We start from the raw sequence: 21000 nt of genomic DNA, 5'->3' as shown, positions 1-21000 counted from the left end.
TGGCGCAGAGACACGCTGCATCCGGTCCAGCTTTTCACAATAAAGGTCCATTCAGAAGTAGAAAGTAGATAGGAAATGTCATTTAACGTAATGAGAGAAACTCAAAGTTAACTTATCTTATTACAAGTGGGGGATTTAGTAGACCAATAATATATGATATGTCCAGTCAAATCACTTTCACTTTTTATATGAATCTTTTTATTATTATGATATTTATTTATTATATTAAAATGATTAAATTATGTTTTGTTTTGTTCCGTTAGGTCCATATGTACATAGCTTAAAAAGTTTTGTTGCTTTATGAAAAATAGCAAAAAATCATATTACTTGATTACGTGATGGGATGTTGTAGTTCAAGTGCATTTTCACCTGCAATTCATTTCTAATTGCACTTTTGAGACTTGAGACAGTTTTGTTTACAGTTCAAGTTTAAACTGTCCAAGTTTGCATTTAAAACCTGTTGTTTAAGGTTAAGAGAAAAGTACATTTGTATTCAAAACACAGTTGAGCCAATTTTTTTATTTAAGAGGAGATTTAATTGAATTGAATCGTGATTAATCAATTCAGAATCTTATTAATCGAATTGATTTAGTAAATAGTAACACTGGTATTCTTGTGGATTGTCATAATAAAAAGGTAATTATTTTGAATCAAATAAGGTATGATTTTTTTATTTGGCCGGTGAAAAATATTTTTGGCCAGTAAATTTTTGGAGGTCACTAGCCAATGGCTGATGAGGTAAAAAGTTAATTTTACGCCCTGTGTGTATATATATATATATATATATATATATATATATATATATATATATATATATATATATATATATATATATATATATATATCAGCTATTGTGTCCCATTATTGCTTTAATTATCATAAATACCATTATACAGTATTTGTATGGTGCATGAATAAATATTGGACTGTTATTTGAATAAGTTAGGGCCAGTAGATCACATAGACATGTTTTTAAACTGTAAGAATTTGCTCCCTATTTTTAATCCATGACATTTGATTTAAATGGGTCAAGCTGTTTGTCGAAATAATTAACTTTGTTAAAAGCTGTGTTTTATGCTGTAAAGCCATCTTCTGTGTAGAGTTTCTTTCATATTTTTATTAATATTTCAGTATGCTTACACATGTTGAATCTTTTCTTTTTTATCCATGTTTTTCCCCAGCACTGTTTAAATTTAGTTCTGTGGATTTCTATAAACCGGAAGTGGTTTTGCAGCTCATTTTATCTCATTTGACACGAGGATGCAAGAAGCCACGTCACGATAAACCTTAGCCAAGAAGAATTCAAATGTTTTTTTTTTGTTTGTTTTTTGTTTTATTTTTCAAGCAAATCAGTAAATTCCTTTAACAGCGTTACTGATTTAATTTTCATCATTTCAGACTAGGAATAGTCTGAAATGATGAAAATTAAATCAATGTCCTCTAGGGACATGCTTCACTAATTAATGCATTAACCTTTTAATCATAATTATTACAAAAAATGACACAGCTTGTCACTCGGCAGTCATCCAATTGGTTTCACCGTAGAAAAAAAGAAAAGTCTGAGTTGCTTGAGTCTCACAGTGTTATTGATGAATAATCACCGGATTAAAGAAAAAGAAAACATGCAGTGAGTGTGTTTCACTGAGACAGAGTACAGCTTTATTAAAGTCAAACTTCAGGCATGTCTGAACTCTTCAAACTCAACTTTAGAATGAAAAAGGACAGAATCAATATTCTCAAATAAAAAGACAGTCATGTACAAAAAGAGTGTTGTCTCAACAGTCACACACACATTTAGAAGCAGAATTGTACAGGCAAAAAGAACACGCCACAGTAACATGAGTCTATGCAAGTTCAATGCAAACTATTTACAAGTTCCTCAACAATATGTAGTATGCAGTAACACAGGTTGAACAGTAATCAACATGGCATTTTGTGTTCATCCACGTTTTTAATTGAAGCAACACCAAGAGAGATAGATATGACCCAGTTAGTTACTGTATGCAATTTTTCTACAAGTAAAAAGAGATGAGTGCTTATGCAAGTGAATTTATTCATTTATTCCAACACTATTTGACAGCATGTCAAGTAAAAACTTAATGACAGTCGGCAACATTGCACAAAAAACAGAAGACATCACAGTGAACTGAAACATGCCCTTTGTAATACAAAGGTGGTCCATCTTAAACTTAAGTGGAAAAAAGAAATCCTCCTCAGGCATATTTAAGGGTCACTTAAATGGGAACAAACATGCTGTCTCTGGAAAAAAAACACAATAAAACAAGGAAAAAGTGGACAATAAAGAAAGCATCCACCATCACATACTTTTGGTGAAAGCAAGAACATCTAAATTTGTAATACTGCTGCTGTATCAGCTCAGCAGGGCAGATGACAAACTGGCACAAAGAAATGTGTGTGTGATGTGATCGGCAGGTGCAAAGGGAAAGAAAAAAATGTATAACGGCTGTTCGGTTTAGTAGAATCTCTGTGCAATATGGTAGAAAACACAAATAAATGAAAGGCATTGGCATTAAATTATTGTCTGACATTGGAAACATGCATTTTTAACTAAACTGCATCCAGCAAAAACAAACAAAAGAAGGCTTACAGAACATTAATATCATCATGAGTTACCAGCAGACATTTTTAGAAGAAAGAGTCAAGGATGCCTGTCAAGGATAAAACATGTGTTGAAAGAAAATAAAATTAAAAACAAAGAAAATTCAAGTTTAGATGCATACTGCTTTGAGTATGCACATGTGCCTTAATAATTCACCCACTGAATTTTTAAAACAAACAAAACAAGAAAAAAAAAAGGATAGGGCGGCGGAGTGCTTAACATCCAAAAGACATCTAAAAAGTTTAGTTTTTTTTTGTTTTTGAAGATTAACAGAACAGGTTTCATACAAGCAAAATATAAGCATAAGGACAATTTTAATGGCCTTTGTTCTCTTGTGTTTTATTAATCTCCTCTTTATTCAAGCATTTCATTTCGTTGAAAGTCTTAACTTTTATTCGGCAGAATCCAAAACTGGAAGGATGTTTTTAAATATTCACAAATTAAATGCATGTGTGAGAGCAGTAACTCCTGACTCGTGGTTCAATACTGAAGAACTGTGATAGATGAACGTTTTAAGTCCCTAGAGCAAAAACACAATGTCAAAGTTTCAGTCTACAAAAAAGGATAATCTGCAAACATTGCAGAAGAACATCATATTTAGAATTTGAAACAAAATAAGTTTTTAAGCACTCTGTGCCTCCTTTTCATCCAAACCGTTCCTTTAACTTTTATAATACACATTCAGCTGCCAGTTAATCAGGTAAAAGCAGCCTGATCTAAGTCCGCCAAACACAAAGGTCCTGAAATAAGTCCATAAGAAATTTAGATTCAATACAATAATCATTTTGTAATTTGGTGATGACCTATCTTGCTAATGACCCTTTCTGTAATGTGTTATAATTGAAGCACAAAAGAAATGACATGGCAGCTAAAAACAGCAACACAACCGTAACCATCAGCCTTCAACATGTAACCAAAGAACTCAGAAAGTCAGTAACGAAAAAAGGAAAGAAAGATTGCAGGACTCGTGTATCATTTTCACCTAAAACAACAGAGTGCATCTACTCTTTACATTCAAGGACACCTTTAACTGAAAAAAAATCTGGAAGCACTGGCGTTATTTCACCCTGTGGATTGACGTTTTAACACCAACGTCTGAAACAAATGGAAAACCACCTTTTTAAAGAAAAACAATCTAGTCACTCAGCCGGGGAAGAATTAAAAAGGGTCAAATGTGATTACAGGGAAGTTTCCTCTTGTAATGATCGCACGTGTCCTTGCTAAATCTGGGATCAAACAAACAAAAAAGGCAAACTGCTCTGAAATGGAAACGTTTCACTCCAATACTGGACTGCTTTGAACACCAACGACAGCAAGTCAACGACACCGGCCAATGAGCAGCTGCTGTTACCAAATGTGGAATCATTACACCAAATGTAAGAAAATGGTAAGACACAGGCATAACAACATGTAAAATTAATCTTTTTTTTTTTTCTTTTTGCCTTTTTAATTGTCCATTTCACTTGCACCTTGGTGAAGAGGGAGACTGATTACTGCACTGGTGTTTGAAAAAGAAATCGGTATAAAATGTGGTGCAATAAATACAAAAGAATTTGGATTTGAAATATGAGCGATTAAAAACACTGTACAGAAGTTTGCGTTTGTACATTACACTGGACAGTTGTTACACCCTTACAGCTCGATATAAAGCCCACCCTTGAGGATTTTCTCCTCCAGGTGGAAACAGAAGTGGTGCCAAGGACTTTTTTTTTTGTTTGTTTGTTTGTTTGTACGAAGCTGGGGTGGCAGTCATTCCTATTTGTGTCAAAAAACAAACAAAAGAGAATAAACGAAAAACAAATACAAGCAATTAGGCCACACTCCTTTAAAAAACAAAACAGGCTGATTATTCACCACGTTAACACAGCTTAAATTCCAACGTTACTACAAGAAGAGGTATCTGTTTATAAACATTTGTCCTATGATCTTACATTTCTGCTTATTTGCCCCAGCTAAATTGTGTAGCAACGAGCCGTGTGAAAGTGCTTTACAGAAGAAGTTTGGCAAAACAAAACAAAAAGTTAAAATGAAAAAAACCAAACAAAAGAGCATCAAAGCTGTCACAGTACACAGGTGAAAAGAACTGAAATGGGACTGCATCTGGGCAGTACGTACTACAGTCAAAAACTGAACTTAAGGCTTATTAACAACACTTTAAGACAGCACCAGGGATCACAAGCTGGGCCCCTCCATCTACTATACAAAGAACAGGAACTACTCAGAAGACGTGTGAGAATATAACTCTAAAAAGAAAATGACGAGGATCTGTTTTGTTTTAGAAAAGCGTTTCCTTCTTTCAGGAGCAACAAGAGACGCAAGGCTCCGCCCCTCCTGATCTTTAATTACTTTACAATATCGTGAGCCAATTATGTACACAATGGCAGGTGAGATTGGTAATACGAAATCACAAGTACTTCTGTAATGTCATACCATTACACTATATTCCATTATATTTCACCTTAATAGGACTATTTTCACAAGGAGGTCTGCGTAATGTTCAACACTTAAACATAATACACCACTCACCGAGATGAAGTGAGAGAATCTGTCTGTAAACATTAAACAAACATAGATACTGTATATAATTATATTCATCTATACCCATAAGTATAATAAAAACATGAATTAGGAACGCTGGAATGTAGTGTGGTCCTGGAAAAAGAACAAAAACAAAACAAAACAATTGCACAAAAATCATTTCTCCTGTTCCTTTCCTACGAGAAGAAGAAGATTTAAGTCGCGTCACAGGCGATGGAGAAAAGCTGGCTCGACTCGTGTCGGAGCCATCCTGTGTGTGAGATGCTGGCCACAGTTTACAGCAGGTCAACGAGGAGAGGAGCAGCGCTGTGGTGAAGTGCTTCAACTCCACACCTTCTCCTCTTCCTCACTTCACTTTACTCACGGAGTTCTTCAAAAGTGCCATAACCGATGACAACGACAACACTTATGACTTCCACGGCTGTAAAAAAAAAAAATATATATATAAAAAAAAATAATAATTATGAAGGAAAACACAATGAGGTGATGGTCTGGGCCCCTGGGATGAGCGCAGGAGAGTCACAGAGAGGATAAGTAGTGGTGTCATCTGGGAAGAGAGGAGAGGAAACAGTGCACCAGCGAGGCTGGTCACTTCCCCCGTTGTCCCTCCGGCTGCTCTGCTCTCACCGTCAACAGCACCCACGTGTTCATCTACACGTCCCGGCTCTGAATAGCAGCCACAGCAATGGTCAAAAAGCACTGGATTCCCTTCTGGAAGTGTGCTGCTGCGGATCAGAACCCACTTGTCGGGGAATGAGGTATTGTGGGGAGTGGCGCCGTCACTCTGCGGCCGGCTGCTCCGCGTCAGGCTCCTCCTTGACCCTGACGGGGCTCAGACTGGAGCGGCACAGCTGATCTGAACTGGGGCCGAGCGGACTCAGCGGGTCGTGGCTGGAACAACAGGGGCGATCATCCAGAGAGGAGGGGGTGAGAGCCCCCGCCTCGTGATCCGGGCAGAAAGAGCGGGGGCAGAAGTCACAGAAAGATGAAGCTGAAGCGCTGCAGACGCTGCACTCGTGCCACGGACACTCCCAGCGTCCTGCACACAGGAGGACAAGTCACACACTTGGTAGACTTAAAGGCATGAGAAGTCACTCGTCACACCACTTACAGTTTAAATAAGATAAAGTAGCAATATAGTGGCCAGCTAAACAAATTAATCGATGCAGTACACTTCCAACAAGACGTTTTTCTCAGTTTGCTTAGTTTAATGGTGCTGTTAATGGTGCTGATTTCACTTTTCTTGCCAGGCGGTGTATTCAAGACTCAGCACATTATTATTTAGTGTGACACTGTTTCTCCATGAGTAAGTTGTAAGTATAGTAGTTCTCCTGAGTCCAGAAAATGTACAATTTATCCCTGAGGATTGTGTAGCTGTCCCTCACTTCAAAATCTGAGCGCCAGCACACACGCACGCACGCACATTTTTTACCCACACCCATGCAAAATAAAAAAGTTATTTCCATATAAATTATTCATAAAGCTTCAAAGAATTCCAAAATTTATGAAATGAAACAAGTAAAGACTATTCTTTGCCACCAGGGATATTTGTTAAACCAATGACTCATTTAAACTGACAGCAGCTTCCAACTAACAATCCCGAGCCAGTTATTAAAAAATAATAAATAAATAAATAAATAGATAGATAGATGAAATTCTCTAAAATGTAATTTTATGGTCATCCACCAGGGTTGGAAATTAAAATTTTTCCCACCTCCCAGTCTCCCTTTTTTCTTTAATTTAGTCGTTTCAGCCATTTCTCCCTCTGCTGACTTACCATTGATGTGATGCTTGGATGACTCGTGATCAATTGATTCCACTGTTAGGTTTTTGTCACAGCAATTAAGTTGTTCATTTCATAAACTGTTGTCTGCTAATCTCCACTTTTTATTTATGGACACATCACCACATTATCTTAAAGAGATAATAAAGCAACAGCTATTAAAGTTTTAATTTTCTATTTAAAGTTTAAGGTGCAAAAGAAGTCGGAGCGTGTCACTACATTGCTGTGGTGATCTACTGCGTCTGGGTGAAACAAATGACTCCGGATGCAATTTACATTGTGGAATTTAAAAAATGACATGGTTATTATTTATCTTCTTCTTCTTCTTTTTTTATTTACCCACCACAGTAGCTGGTATATTCTGCAAACAGTCCTACACCTGCAAAAATAACCTGAATTTGGCAGCTAACTGGTGCTAATTTCCAACTGTGTGATCCTTACACCCGTGCAGAGGCTTTAGGCAGCGATAGCATCGGGCCTTAACACTTCACAAGCAAATAAAAGGCCTCAAATGTATTGCTCAATAAAAGCTGCATTTTAAAGTGAGAACAAGGCTTAAACTAGAGGTAAACGCCTGAGATTGTATACGTGCCTTTAAATCAGAAGAAAAGGGATTTCCCCCCCCACACTCTTGCACATATACAGGACTGTCTCAGAAAATTAGAATATTGTGATAAAGTTCTTTATTTTCTGTAATGCAATTAAAAAAAACAAAAATGTCATACATTCTGGATTCATTACAAATCAACTTAAATATTGCAAGCCTTTTATTATTTTAATTTTGCTGATCATGGCTTACAGTTTAAGATTAAGATTCCCAGAATATTCAAATTTTTTGAGATAGGATATTTGAGTTTTCTTAAACTGTAAGCCATGATCAGCAATATTAAAATAATAAAAGGCTTGCAATATTTCAGTTGATTTGTAATGAATCCAGAATGTATGACATTTTTGTTTTTGTAATTGCATTACAGAAAATCACAATATTAAAATTTTCTGAGACAGTCCTGTAGATACTAATGAATGTACACAGAAACAAACACAAAATAGGTAATTTCATATTTACCGAACGGTGGCTTGGTAAGGTTGAGACACAGCAGGTGATACGCTTTTGGACAGTCCTTCCTGTCGCACATAACCAGCTCTCCTCCTTCTCCACACCAAAAGCAGAAGTACTCGTGCGCGTGTTTGCCCTCCGGCCGTAGCTTCCGCTTCTTGGGCTTCAACCTGGCGTTCCTGGCCTTCTCCTCCTTCTCCATCGCCGGGGGACTCTGAAGGAAACATCGTAAAACAAAGAAGAGGTGTCAGACGTGGCATCAAAACCAACTCAGCGCTGGATTTATGCTGATGAGGGAAACGGCCTCACCGTTGGCTGCACGCCGAGGAAGCCGGAGCAGTTGTCGGAGCCACAGTGACAGGACGCCCTCCTGTTGCCCACACAGTGCAAGTTGTAGTTGAACGTCAGCTCTGTGCCTGGAAACCCACAAAGACCAGAGCCTGCGTTAAATGCTTCGTCCAGCTTACTCCGAGGGCGCGTAATGTGCATTGTTGAAACTCACCAGCCTCGATTTCACAGAGGGTAAATATCCCGATGCGAACGTCTCCATTTACTGTCCACTTCTGGGTTTCACAGTTTGGGTTGCAGCTGTGGTTCACAAAACGGGAAGAATTTCCTTTTGGGCCGGCGTCTATCACGCGATCCTACCAGGAAACCCGGGGTTAAGATATTAGGATTTCAGCATTATTGACTGCGGGCTCTTTGGCATTGCCGTCAGAGTGTATTTACCTTGGTGAGGGTGAGCATGTAGAAGTTGGTCACGTGATTTTCATGGGCGCGTTTCATTCGCTGTGTGCACTCCTCCGAGTCTATCACCTCCCCAACGTACTCGGTGACAAAGTCACCCTGGAGAAAACAGCGACAAGTATATTTATAGTGTTTTAATAGAGCAGTGTGACACGTAGTTACAGTTACAGTTACAGTTGTTGTTCCAACAACCTGCCTCTGAAAGAAATATTTGTTCACATGTGCGTCTTTCTCAATGACTTTTCCTTTTCTAAACAAGTTCAAGCTTATAACTATAGCTGCTCTGATGATTCTGGAATGGTGTAAATTATCAAAAAAAGAAAAAGTAAACTAACAACTCTTCCTCCACTATCATCCAACATGATTCTTTGGCTCCACATCAAACGTGACTTGAACTGTTCACAAGACAACACACTGAAGGAAGTCTTGGGGCCAGTCCCAATCCCCCCCTAGCCCTACTTTTCAGCCCTTCCCGTGAGGGTAGTGGTGTCCCAATTCCTCTTTGCATGTAGGGGTAGTGGGCATAACGTGGGCTAGTGTGCATGAATTTAGCCCTTAAAAGCGAGGGATTTCAGATGCTGACTTCGCGACCGAGGGCCAGAAAAATTTCCCAGAATGCTTTACGTCATCATTTGCAGACTGAATCAAACAAAAAAACATGGCGGGCATTTCTAATTTTTTTGTGGATAAAATCAATATTTTGAGTTAATTTCTGCATAGAAATGAATTTTGATTACATTTCTAGCGAGAAATATATATTTTACTTTCATAATATTCCCTCAGTGAATGTACATAATCACTCGCTTGCTCGTTGTTGCGAAGATCTTGCCAAAATAAGTAGGCTCTGCGTTGATTTAACGCGGAAACATAAATCAGCTCCCGAGCCGGCGGCTCTTCTCATCCCGAAAACATCAGAGCAAATTTCTTAACAGGCGTTATTTGGATAAACTGAGCCCAGGTTGGGGATCTTAACGGTTACTTTTACGCCTGAAAAAATATTAAAACTTAATAAAGTGGCATATTAACAGCGCTACAGCTGAATTTAAAACAGCTTTTGCTCTGGGCTTCCTGATATGGTGTGACGTATGTGCAAACGTAACTACGCAGTCACTTACATACCCGAACCTAAACCACGCAGTGACGTAGCAAGTGGTGTCCCAATCCCTAGGGAAGATTACAAGGGTGCTAAAGTTTGTGGCTTCATTTTTAGGGCTTGTGGTAGAAAGTAGGGTGAACATTGGGATTGGCCCTTGATCTTACACCAGGTAGAAGCAGCACGGGATGAAAAAGAAGGTTAAAAAAAAATTATTTCTGTAAACTACATATAGTTTGGCTGTGTTATGATGAAACACATCACTAAAGGTGTTATCTTTTGACAGTTTTAAAAACGTGTCTCTGTCCATGCCTTTTGGGATCATGTGCCTGAGCAAATCTCACCTTCCATGTCCGTCCCCTCCACCCTGCTCACACTCCCTCCCAGAAGCCTCTACTTAGCTCGTCTCACACCTCTCAGGGCCCTCTCACTCCCTTACCCACTCTTGCTGTGGTTAAAACAAGGGATTGGAGGTAGGGTGTGTAGTAACACTTTAATTAGCAGTTTAGGATTCTGCAGCTTCAGGCTTGGCAGGGTAAACACGTCAAACCTGCAGCATTATGATCCGAGCTGACTCTACCATCAAATTTGATTGATCAAATATGCTTACAGTATAATATTTAAGACGTGAGTTTGGTAGTCAGGAATATATGTATGGCTCAGGCTGGCTTCACACTGGATGACTTTGATTTTGATGATGATTTTCACTTGCAGCTTGTTTTTCAGCTTGCTGCAACCAGTTATTTGTCCAAATAACGCAACACCACCGATTCTGAACCAAATGGAATATAGAAAAGGAAGACATCAACAAAGCCACATTTGTTTTTCTTCTGATGTCATGCTTGATTACGGGAGTTTCTGTGAGATCTCGTGTCTGTGGAGCCGCCACCGTGACATCATCACTGCAAGCGTCAGGTGTGTGGTCTCATGGCCCGGCTGACTCATCTAGTGAGCGTGTTTGGAGGATTATGACATTAAAAACAGGCTGAGACTGTCCTCATGTGTGTGGTCCTTTGTGTGTTTGAAAATCCTCTGGCGTGTAGCCATCTTTATGATAGGTTTATTTAAAAAAAGAAAAGAACAAGATGACAGTAATTTAAAAAAAATCAGTCACAGGTAAACGAGACGTCAAGCTGTGGACGAACCTTCCTGAGAGCCTGGTTGGTTCTGAGGCCCCAGCCGCGGCCCTCTGTCTTCATCACCTCCGTTTCTGCATACGACCGCTTGGAGAAACACTGGTTCTCACAGTTGTCTCCTGCAGGACACACCTAACAGCAAAAGGGTGGAGGTAAGAAGTGAAATGGTGTTATCAGAATTTTCCTCTCAACTTGGGTGGTATGTTAAGCCCAAAATAAATAAAAAAAGCAGCCTGTGCACACAGACCTGTGGATGACACTCGTACTGCAGCATGCGGTTGAGACACTGGGAGTCAAGGTTACACGGATGCTCGTCTGTTGGTCTGCAGTTGCATCGTGGGATTTCTGACAAGTCGGCCACATGCATCTGCACTTTCCCCACCGGCTTGTTGGACTGTTCAGGGAAAAAAAGACACAGAATAAGTAAAATCAGAGTTAATAAACACAACTTCTATTTAAACTGTTTTTATATTTAGTAACATTTTAAAAAAGGACACTACCTTAATGATTTTGTAAGGTGGCGGTTTGCGGGAGTTGCGTTCCTGCTCTAAAGCCTCCCGGCTTTCCCTTTGTGCCTTAAGCTCCTGAAACCGCCGGGCTGCTTCTTCAAGAGCTGAAACGTCAACAACATCTCAGAACAAATCATATCTCTCTGCGATTAGTCTTGAAGCAGAAAGAAAAAACCTTCTGGGTAGACGTTACCTTTCTTGAAAGTTTTGTTGATGTTGATCTGACCCGTGACAAAGTTTTTATCATTCTCGACGTAGGGAAAGACCCGGCCCTGGTTGATCCAGTAATAGTCATGAGAGCCAAAGAAGAAGACGGGGAAGTCGCCAACATCATGGCGAAGACTCTGAATGTTTGACGGCACCAAACGAGGGTTGCAGATCTCTGCTGGCCACCACCTGCCACGAACGAGACGTAGTGTAATACGAAAAAGCAGAAAAGCAGCAGTGGAGATGCATGCAATAACAACTAATCCCGAAATATCCAATCAGACCAATTCAGGTAAATATAGTCTAGTAATTTTAAAAATGTATGAGGCTTCCCACAGTTCATGATTTTATTCTTAACATTTTTTTTTTTCACTAAAATCTCTTTAGGAACGCCAACAATGAGATCTTTATGTATAAAATAAAATTTGAAAAAGTTGAGTTTCATGCCAGACGAAAATAAGTTCTGACATGTACTGCATATTGGAGAGCATGGATTACTGTCGAGTCATTTTCACACATTATTCTGCAGTTGCTCTTTCATATTTGTCCACTTATGTCATTTCTAAAATTGTACATGCTTGACTCCTCTTCCAAATTCCTCTTGTTGACTCAAGAGCCCCTGCTAAAACAGCAGTAGAGGTAACACAGAGAGATCCTCTCTTTGAAGAGGTCATTTTAAAAGGTGAACTACGGTAAGTGATCCTTTTATCCATTAAAACTTTTTACAAACTGATAATAAATGATTAAATAAGTGTTCTTATTAATTAATATACAGAATAGATGTCATAGGTGACAGCTGGGGTACTGTCTCCCATTCAGCCGTTTAGACTTTCTGCTCGTTTTTGCACATGCACTCCACTCGTGCCTCGTCCTCAGAGCCCGGGACAGGTAAGCAGGTGGAGGCGGAGTTGTCCTTTGTTGTCAGTAGTAAGGTATAAGTGGCCGAGTAAAGGTACCAAAGACTGGCGAGTCTTAAAAAAAAAAGATTAAAAAAAACAAACAAAAAAAACTTGATACTGCAAGAAATAAAATGAGAACTAATTTTGGTGTGGCGTTCCTCCAAAACAAGTGATGAAACACTGGTGGCTGTAATTCTGTTAGACAGGTACTGGTCCTTTCATCTTTCCACCTGATACATATGGCTGAGGTGGTTTGAAGCTTTCTCACTCTTAAAATATGAAAAAACCCTGTTAATCCTCCACTTGCAGGTAGTCTATGTTCGTACAATAACGTAGGCTACACGGTATCACATCTGTACTTTAGTTAGCAGCAAGTGCATGTTCATGTGTCATGTTCTGGAGTCCCTGTTTTTTTGCGTGAAGATAAAAGGAAGAAGCTGAGCCCTTTACTTTAATTTTCCAGGCTTCACCTACTCCACCATTTAACCCAAGTCAGCAAACTATAAAGTATGACCTTGTTGTATCATTTCACAGTACGCATCCATACTTCAAGAAACACCACACGCTGTGCTCACATGTGTGTTTATTCTGGCTTTGATGTTAAAGGTCTGACGCATCTGATGCAAACATTTGCATTTAGAGATGCAGCCGATGTGGAAAAAAAAAAGTCTAGAAACTCTCAGGGGTGTGGTACATGTGTGAAAACAGCCCTGCTAATGTGGTCTACTCAATAGTTTCGGGGTTATCTTTAAAAGTGAATCCTGTCCCTGTGTGAGGCGTGAAACAAATTTGCTCATGTAAAAAAAGAAACAAAAAAAAGGTGACATTTTGACATTCTTTTCTAATCTGTTCCAGCTATCAAAATACACAAGCTTGTGCCTAGGGCTTACTAGCCGTCAGGCTCAAGAGCACATGTTCTAACTGAAGACTGGAAATAATAATACAAATAATTAAAAGAATAAAAATAAATAAAAATCAGGAAAATATACACACACGTCATCCACAGTATTCAAACCACAGATGGCTAAAGCGCCTCGGCTCATCTTGTTATAATGGAGTTTTAAATCCTGCATCCCAGCACTCACATGGACGACTCTGCCACTTATTTCTGAACGCATCCAAACAGTTATGTAGTGAGGCGGCCAGAGGATGAGTTGGTAATCCTTAACAAGAGTGTCGAGTTTGAAACAAAGCAGATGGTTTAGCCTGATGGTTTGATTTCAAAGAGATCAAAGATCTGCTGGCTGCTGGAGCCGCAACAAAATTTCTTGGCAGATTGTTGACACTGCCCTGCTCCTCTACGATAAAACTGTCGACACGTGTTGCAAGAAGAGGCATGTAGACCAGTAAAGTGATTAATACATTGAAATCACTTTGGAAAAAAGAAAAAGATGACACCAAAAATCATCAATGTAACAGAGGCTGAGAAAGCTGGACATACCGTATTTTGCAGACCATTAGGTGCACCGAATTATAAGGCGCAATATCAATGAACGGGTCTATTTTCATATATAAAGACGCACCTGGTTATAAGATGCCTGATAAAACATATAAAGTGAAACAAAACAGTCTGGTAAGTTAAACTTTATTCAACTCGTTCACAATAACTCTGAATATTGTTCAGTTGTAACTAATACAGAAAAATACACTCACATTTTTTATTAATTTTCCACAAATCCACAAATAAAAAATGGTGGAGGTAAGGGTAGTACTACGTACTGTTCTCTGATTGGTTCATCGTTGCCATTGATAGCGGACTCCTGAAGTTGGTGTGAGGTTGGAACAACGTTGTACTCCAACATTTGATTATAATTGGATTATGATACAGATTTGAAAATTGGGTTTAAGCTTAAAACCTAGTAACGTTGGCTTGACGTCTAGGTAACATTGACTACATGTTCGATGCCTGCCAGCGTTACATAATTAGTTCTGTAACGTTGTCTGACGTTGCAACCTGTATCAACCAAGGACCGACTTTAATGTGTCACCTGAATGGTCCGACAATCAATCAAGCGGAGCGGCTCCATCACTACCAAAGTCACACTAAAACATTTTGACACATTTTTGAGCGCAGTTTACCACATAAAATTGGTTTGACGTCAGTAAGCACAACAATAATTAATACATAAGGCGAACTAGTCACTTTTTAGAAAAACTTTTAAGTGCGCATTATAGTACTGAAAATACGGTAGTGTACATGTATTGTGCTTAACGCAAACAATTCTGAACGGTAGCATTATTTTGATTGACTTTAAATGTCTGTTAGAGAAATCACATTTTCTCTCTCCTGTCACGCTGCAAACTGGCAAATAAACAGGATTTGTGTCTTAAAGCAGTCGATGGGAATCAAGCCCAATTGACAAAAACCCACCTCACAAACCACATGCATCCCAGTGCCAGATACTGCAAAGATCTTTTTGTTCCAGTACCTGTCTAACTGGTCAGATTTGTTTAGGCAGAAACACGGACCTACTCGTAATGTTGTAGCAGATCTACGCAGCTTCACTTTTTAAAAGGCTTGATCACACAGAGTTACTGCAGTAAATGTTTACAGTTCATTTTAGCAGCGTCCTCTCTACAGCAGCAGGATGATTTATGTCTGTATGACTCAAAGTAAACGAGAGTGCTCATGTTTATTGAAATAGAGGAACATGTCAGCCAGTACAACAGTAGAATGACATGAGGACAAACATTTTTATTATTTGGTAATAAATTTAGTGTCGATTTCAGTCTTTTAATCGTAAATTTAAAGCATTAAATGACTTCTTAGGTAATTGTAATTGCACCACAACCCGCAGCAGTTTACAACCAGCGCTCTCTACCTACCTGTAGTTGCCCAGTTTGACCCAGACAATTTGTTTGTAGTGAGGTTTCTTCCCCGCCCTGCAGTCGCTGCAGGCCCACGCACCCTCGGGCATGTCCATCTCCAGACACTCCGGGTGGAAGGAAGCTGGGCATGAGTCGCAGCACAGCAACTTGCCTCCTACATTTGTATGGATGTACACATGTGTGTGCATGCATGCGTTGTGGGAAGTGGGTATGCAAAGAGAGGAGGAGTGTATGATTAGGTGATGCACCTTAACACCTGGACAAAACTCTGAATCTAATTCGCAGACAAGCCCAAGAAACATACAAAGCGTATAAATAACCAAATCATAATCTTTCAATATTGTTTATGAGCTAAGACATCATTTCTGCACAGAAAACATTTGCATATAAAAGCTAGAGAAGTAGGAAACGGTCTTTATTCTTTGAAAAGGAACTATATCCAGATGATTTTTTTTTCTTTTTTCGTTTTTGCGTGAGTTATGACTCCTGTAGCAGGCACGCTGCATAGGATAATCCCGTAAATGGTTGGAAAACCCCTGCGTACGGTTCCCAGGTTGGGTACAGCTTCTATGCAGCGGCCACTGCATGTCTGGCAATCAGATTCAGAGCACTGTACCAAGACCAATTTGATGGGAAATACAAGCAGTAGCACCGGAATAAAGTCAGCCAGCAAGTTAGAAATTAGTCAGGGTAACACTCAAACGACACATTATAGGCAATAAGCAGGCATGCAATCCTGCCAGTAAAGCAAACGTTTTCCATTGCACATCACATCCTGCGCAGACCAGCTTGCATGGAATCACGGCTTTAAAATACAGCCATTTCTAAATATTTTTTAATTAAATAATGAGTAAACTGCATTTATCCTGGGAGCTGTTAATAAAATATTCACAAATTCAGTCCTCATTGGGATTCCATTCCATCCAAGGCTGGTCAGAGCTCAAGAAAGAGAGGGGAGCCAAAATTTAACATCATCTGAAAAAGTTCAGTCAAAAAAAATGGGGAACAAAAAAAAGTTAAGGCCAGCATAAAAGAGGTGAGGCTGAACAAAGTCTTAAAAAAAGAAGAAGAAGAAGAAGGAGAACAACAAGAACGACAACAAGAGCCCAGAGTGCTGAAGCAGAGAAGCAGTGCACCTCCAGCAGTGATGAGATCCACAAACCACAACCTAATCTAACCCAGAACATCCCGCACCGGGGCATCACACAGCGATACCACAGATTTGGAGACAAAGTATAATTCCAAGGAAAGAACTTCAATCATCTTAACTTTTTTTTTAATTTTCTGCAGAGATTCTATGTCCAAACTGATTGCTCGAGTCGTACATGGGCCTCATGCAAGAAACAGTCATGTGAACAGAGCTGTGGCACACACAAGCGACAACTCAATTTCACCAGATTATGAACAAACAGTCGGGGTTTGTCTCACAAGCCAAAGATTTGTCCGAATTGAATCAACTTTCAAGAAAACAATGGTTAATTTGATCATGCAACTAAAAAGAATGCCAACAACTGTAAAAAAAAAAAAAAAAAAAAAAAAAACCCAATTACTAAAACAGGAGGAATTAAGATGTCATCTGAATTCACAAAGGAATTTGATTTAAAAAAAACAACAAACTTGGATCTGCTAAACAGTATCCATGTCTGCGGCATCCTTGCCAACTGCCGTCCTTTATTAGTAATGAAACTATTTTGCTTCATCATACTCTGCACCATCTGACATGATTGTCCATTCTTTATTTAAGCAGAAACATGAGGAAATCCTCAGGGCTTGAAGAACTGGATTTCTTTTTCTTGGTTCTTTAAGATGTTTCCTTTTCCATAGAAGAAGCTTCAATCTGACTGGTGGGGGGTTTCAGGCTTTTAAGCTTCTGAATTTATATGCAAATAATTGACCATGTTGTCTCTCCTGAGCGTCATTTAGAGTATCTTATGTATCCGATGGAGAAAAGGGCTTAAAAAAAAAAACAAGGAATCCTGTAATGGGCCTCCACAGAACCCTGATAACATCAGGAATCAATGTGGCAATAAACAAAAAGGGAGGGAGGAGGGTGGGAAAGATCTGCAGAGAAACTGTGTTCTCCAAGATGCTTGAAACAAGCCCCTTGAAAAAAAAAAACTCACATGGTTCAGTTTTAAAAGGCAAAGACATCTGGTTACATTGTCTTTAAAGCCTTTTTTTTTTTTAATAAAGAACACTGACGAACCAAATTATCGATAGCAACATTTACGAGTGCATCTTCCCTTAAGAGCCCTCTCCTCTGTGCGGGACATTACAGCGGGCTCAAAAAGGTTGGCTCTGGTTTACTGACAAGACCATGGCACATTCAGCAGTAGGAGAGACTGGGGTTTATCCAGTAAGACAGCCTGGTGTCTTTTTGACACCGGTCCTGTATGTAGGTCACCTGGTGGCATCTGCATTTTCACTTTCAGGTGGTTTCTGGTCAATGAAATTTTGGTCAGGCAGGTTTTTTTTTTTTTTTTTACAAAATCAATTGCAGATTTTGTTTTTAGCATTTACTCACCAGGAAGGGTGCTGTACAATAAATATACAGATGAATATTATGCAGCGAGAAGAAGGTGTATTTTTTAACTCGTCTGAATGTGCTACGAATGACATTTGTAATGATTCTGCTCAATTCAAGTATCACATTCATTCATTCATTCATTCCAGCTCAACAGACTGCAGGGACAACACCGGGACCTTGACATAGCTTATCATTTACACCTGCATTATAACAACTGAAACAAGTTAGAACATCTCTCGCTTTGTTACTCCAACTTTCCCCTAACTCCTCTAATAGACAGGTCCGGGATACAAATCCCCAAAAATATATATATATCTATATATATATATATATTCTTGCATGAGGCCCAATGTTACCTTGAATTTGACTGAAGTTACCTTGTGCCACTCTGCATTAAAATTAACTGCATGTTCATTCAGTTAATTAGCTTTGCACCTCAAGGTCTTGAAATGAAAGATGTGCGCAAAGAAGGAAACTAAATCAAAACGGGAGCAGGCAGAACACAAACACAAACCAGTGGGACAAAGGAGAAAGAGAAAAACTGTTCAGTTACCTTTCCCAACATTCTTTTTGGTAGCTGACGAAGGAGAGGGAATCATAGGTAATTTCAACTCAGCACGATTTGACTCAGTCAGAAGGTAGTGGGACTTATAGGCATATGAACTTAATATGGTGTCAGTAAGGTCTTGCACTAACAGCCCTACACAAGACACACAGGAAGAGACGGGGGTGAGCCGCAGTCAAACTCGAAATTACCCATTTCACAAAAAGAGAAACATATAAGCCTCACACACGCACACACAGTTGTAACATGAAAATAATAAAAATAACAATAAATAAACTTTAAAAAAATTACCAACACAGAGAAGCCGAACAGAGCACTCAACTAATTAAGCGATGGGTGTTAAAAAGATTATAACGACAAAAAAATGTAAAAAATGAAAATGGGAAGAAACATCCCGTTTTCTCCCTCATCAGCCTTCAGGACAGATGTGGTTCATCTGAGTATAGTGCAGTTAATAAAATGTGATTTCGCTGTATTAGTATTCATGAACGACTCTAAGCAGGCAACATGGATTATAAGCAAACACAAAAATGTCAAAATGGGGTATTTTCCATCTCAGTTTTCATCCATTGACATTTTTGATACTGTGGCCGTATCAAAAATGTGGTTGCACTGCTTTTTTATTTTTATTTTAAATAAACAAACAGTTGTGAAGGGGCGATCTGTCTGTGCTACAACACGAGCAAAAAAATCATCACTTGTGCTGAAGCCGGAGGGAGCTGAGTGACGACTGTAGAGATGACTGGAGTTGGGGGAGGGGGGATTCATTGTGTACATTTGTGAAAGCTTACCTCTGGCACAGAGAAAGCACCATCCCACGTTGACGGGGGAGGTGAGGAGGCCGTTCCTCTTGGCACTGCCGTGGTTGCTGCAGATCATGATGTGATGGGTGAGGGTGACGCTGCCTGCCGCCATGCAGCCGTCTCCGGTATGGTAGGCCAACGGGCAGCGGATACAACGAATTAGACGACCTGGAGGAAAAGCAGGAGATTGCCGTTTTTTTGGTGATGTGACTTGGTGGTTCCAGATATATTATGACAGAGAATAGCACAGAGCTGCCAAGTCCCTTTTACCTAGTTTGCATACTACAATCCAAGTCATAACTCTCCACCTCTCCACTGCAGCTACTACAGGACTGTCTCAGAAAATTTGAATATTGGGATAAAGTTCTTTATTTTCTGTAATGCAAAAATGTCATACATTCTGGATTCATTACAAATCAACTGAAATATTGCAAGCCTTTTTTTATTTTAATATTGCTGATTATGGCTTACAGTTTAAGATTAAGATTCCCAGAATATTCACATTTTTTTAGATAGGATATTTGAGTTTTCTTAAGCTGTAAGCCATGATCAGCAATATTAAAATAATAAAAGGCCTGCAATATTTCAGTTGATTTGTAATTAATCCAGAATGTATGACATTTTTGCATTACAGAAAATAAAGGACTTTATCACAATATTCTAATTTTCTGAGACAGTCCTGTATATGAGAACTAAGTAAGCAAGGAGCAACTGAAAATATTGATGTATGATCAAACAAAGAGCAGATCAGCCACAGATCAAATGCTATTTAAAAGTTATTTTTCCAGTTATTTGGCTCATATGCTGAAACTAAAATGAGTCTGTGCAGGCAGCTCATTATTGTAACTGAAACCATGCAGTGCAGAAGTTTTTAATGCACTATTATGTGATCTGCTCAATTCCTTTGTGCATCTTATTAGAGACCAAATTAACTGTTGTTGTGCATGTCGATCCGTTTATAAGTGTTATGGCAGAAAATCAGACTTTTGTCATTATTATGATATATATATGTTAGCACAGAGATCACATGTCACTGAAATGTTTGTCTGGACTAGATTCATGGAAATCAGTGCATTCTGGAAAAAACTTTACAGCATCTAAACGGTTCATTTACTACTGTTTTTAGCTTTTAATATTTTCAGACGAATCTTAAATTGATCAATTGTGGTTTAAAAAAAGCCCACCTTCAAACAGTAATTGTGAGCTTTGCGTTTTGATCCTTTTGAAGCTTTCCGTCTCACTTATGTTCAGGTGCATTGCTAGCCCCTTTCACATTGGCGGACACCCAATGTTGGTCTAACACCCAAATCCAGCGTGTTGCCTGACCTTTTTACATTAACTCACACAGGGTGGCATGTCGAGCTGGCAAACAATAACTTCCGAGGGTACACTTAATCGCGGGTAAGGCCTAATGCAAACAGATCTTATGCCAGGTGGCGGGTCGTGGGTGGGATTTGCTGATAACATGAGGAGGATGTCTGCAAGCTCCTCATCCTCAGAGCTGCGGACCTCATGAATCAGACACATCCAGAGCTGTAATCTCCGTCTCAGAAGGAAGTTATTTGTTGTCAACAAACACAACAGCAGGAGCAGCAGATGGAGACTGCTGGTCATATTTATGCAACACGATTTGAGGGAAGTTGCAACGTAAATCCTGTTGTTATTCCCACTCCATCTCCTGCATCCA

The 21000-nt window shown here is 39.2% G+C and overlaps 1 protein-coding gene across 5 annotated transcripts in view; it reads right to left on the bottom strand.

The window, feature by feature from the left end:
* Nucleotides 1-2045: 2045 nt before the first annotated feature.
* The window catches only part of nsd3 (nuclear receptor binding SET domain protein 3), a 29994-nt gene continuing 11039 nt past the window's right edge, over nt 2046-21000 (bottom strand). For 3 of the 5 annotated variants that reach the window (XM_061729470.1, XM_061729472.1, XM_061729471.1), the window contains exons 14-25: nt 19302-19481; nt 18499-18645; nt 15416-15572; nt 11677-11879; nt 11475-11587; nt 11222-11368; nt 10984-11106; nt 8728-8844; nt 8501-8642; nt 8308-8414; nt 8008-8212; nt 2046-6197 (exon numbers count right to left, since the gene is read on the bottom strand). In XM_061729470.1, coding sequence (XP_061585454.1) covers nt 5938-6197; nt 8008-8212; nt 8308-8414; nt 8501-8642; nt 8728-8844; nt 10984-11106; nt 11222-11368; nt 11475-11587; nt 11677-11879; nt 15416-15572; nt 18499-18645; nt 19302-19481 — 1901 coding nt within the window. In that variant the 3' untranslated portion in view covers nt 2046-5937. The remainder of the gene's footprint in view (nt 6198-8007; nt 8213-8307; nt 8415-8500; nt 8643-8727; nt 8845-10983; nt 11107-11221; nt 11369-11474; nt 11588-11676; nt 11880-15415; nt 15573-18498; nt 18646-19301; nt 19482-21000) is intronic. The other 2 variants (XM_061729473.1, XM_061729474.1) reach the window with 2 other exon arrangements.

This window comes from Cololabis saira, chromosome 9, assembly GCF_033807715.1.
Source record: "Cololabis saira isolate AMF1-May2022 chromosome 9, fColSai1.1, whole genome shotgun sequence".
Taxonomy (NCBI): Eukaryota; Metazoa; Chordata; class Actinopteri; order Beloniformes; family Belonidae; genus Cololabis; species Cololabis saira.
This window is presented reverse-complemented; position numbering and strand designations above follow the sequence as displayed.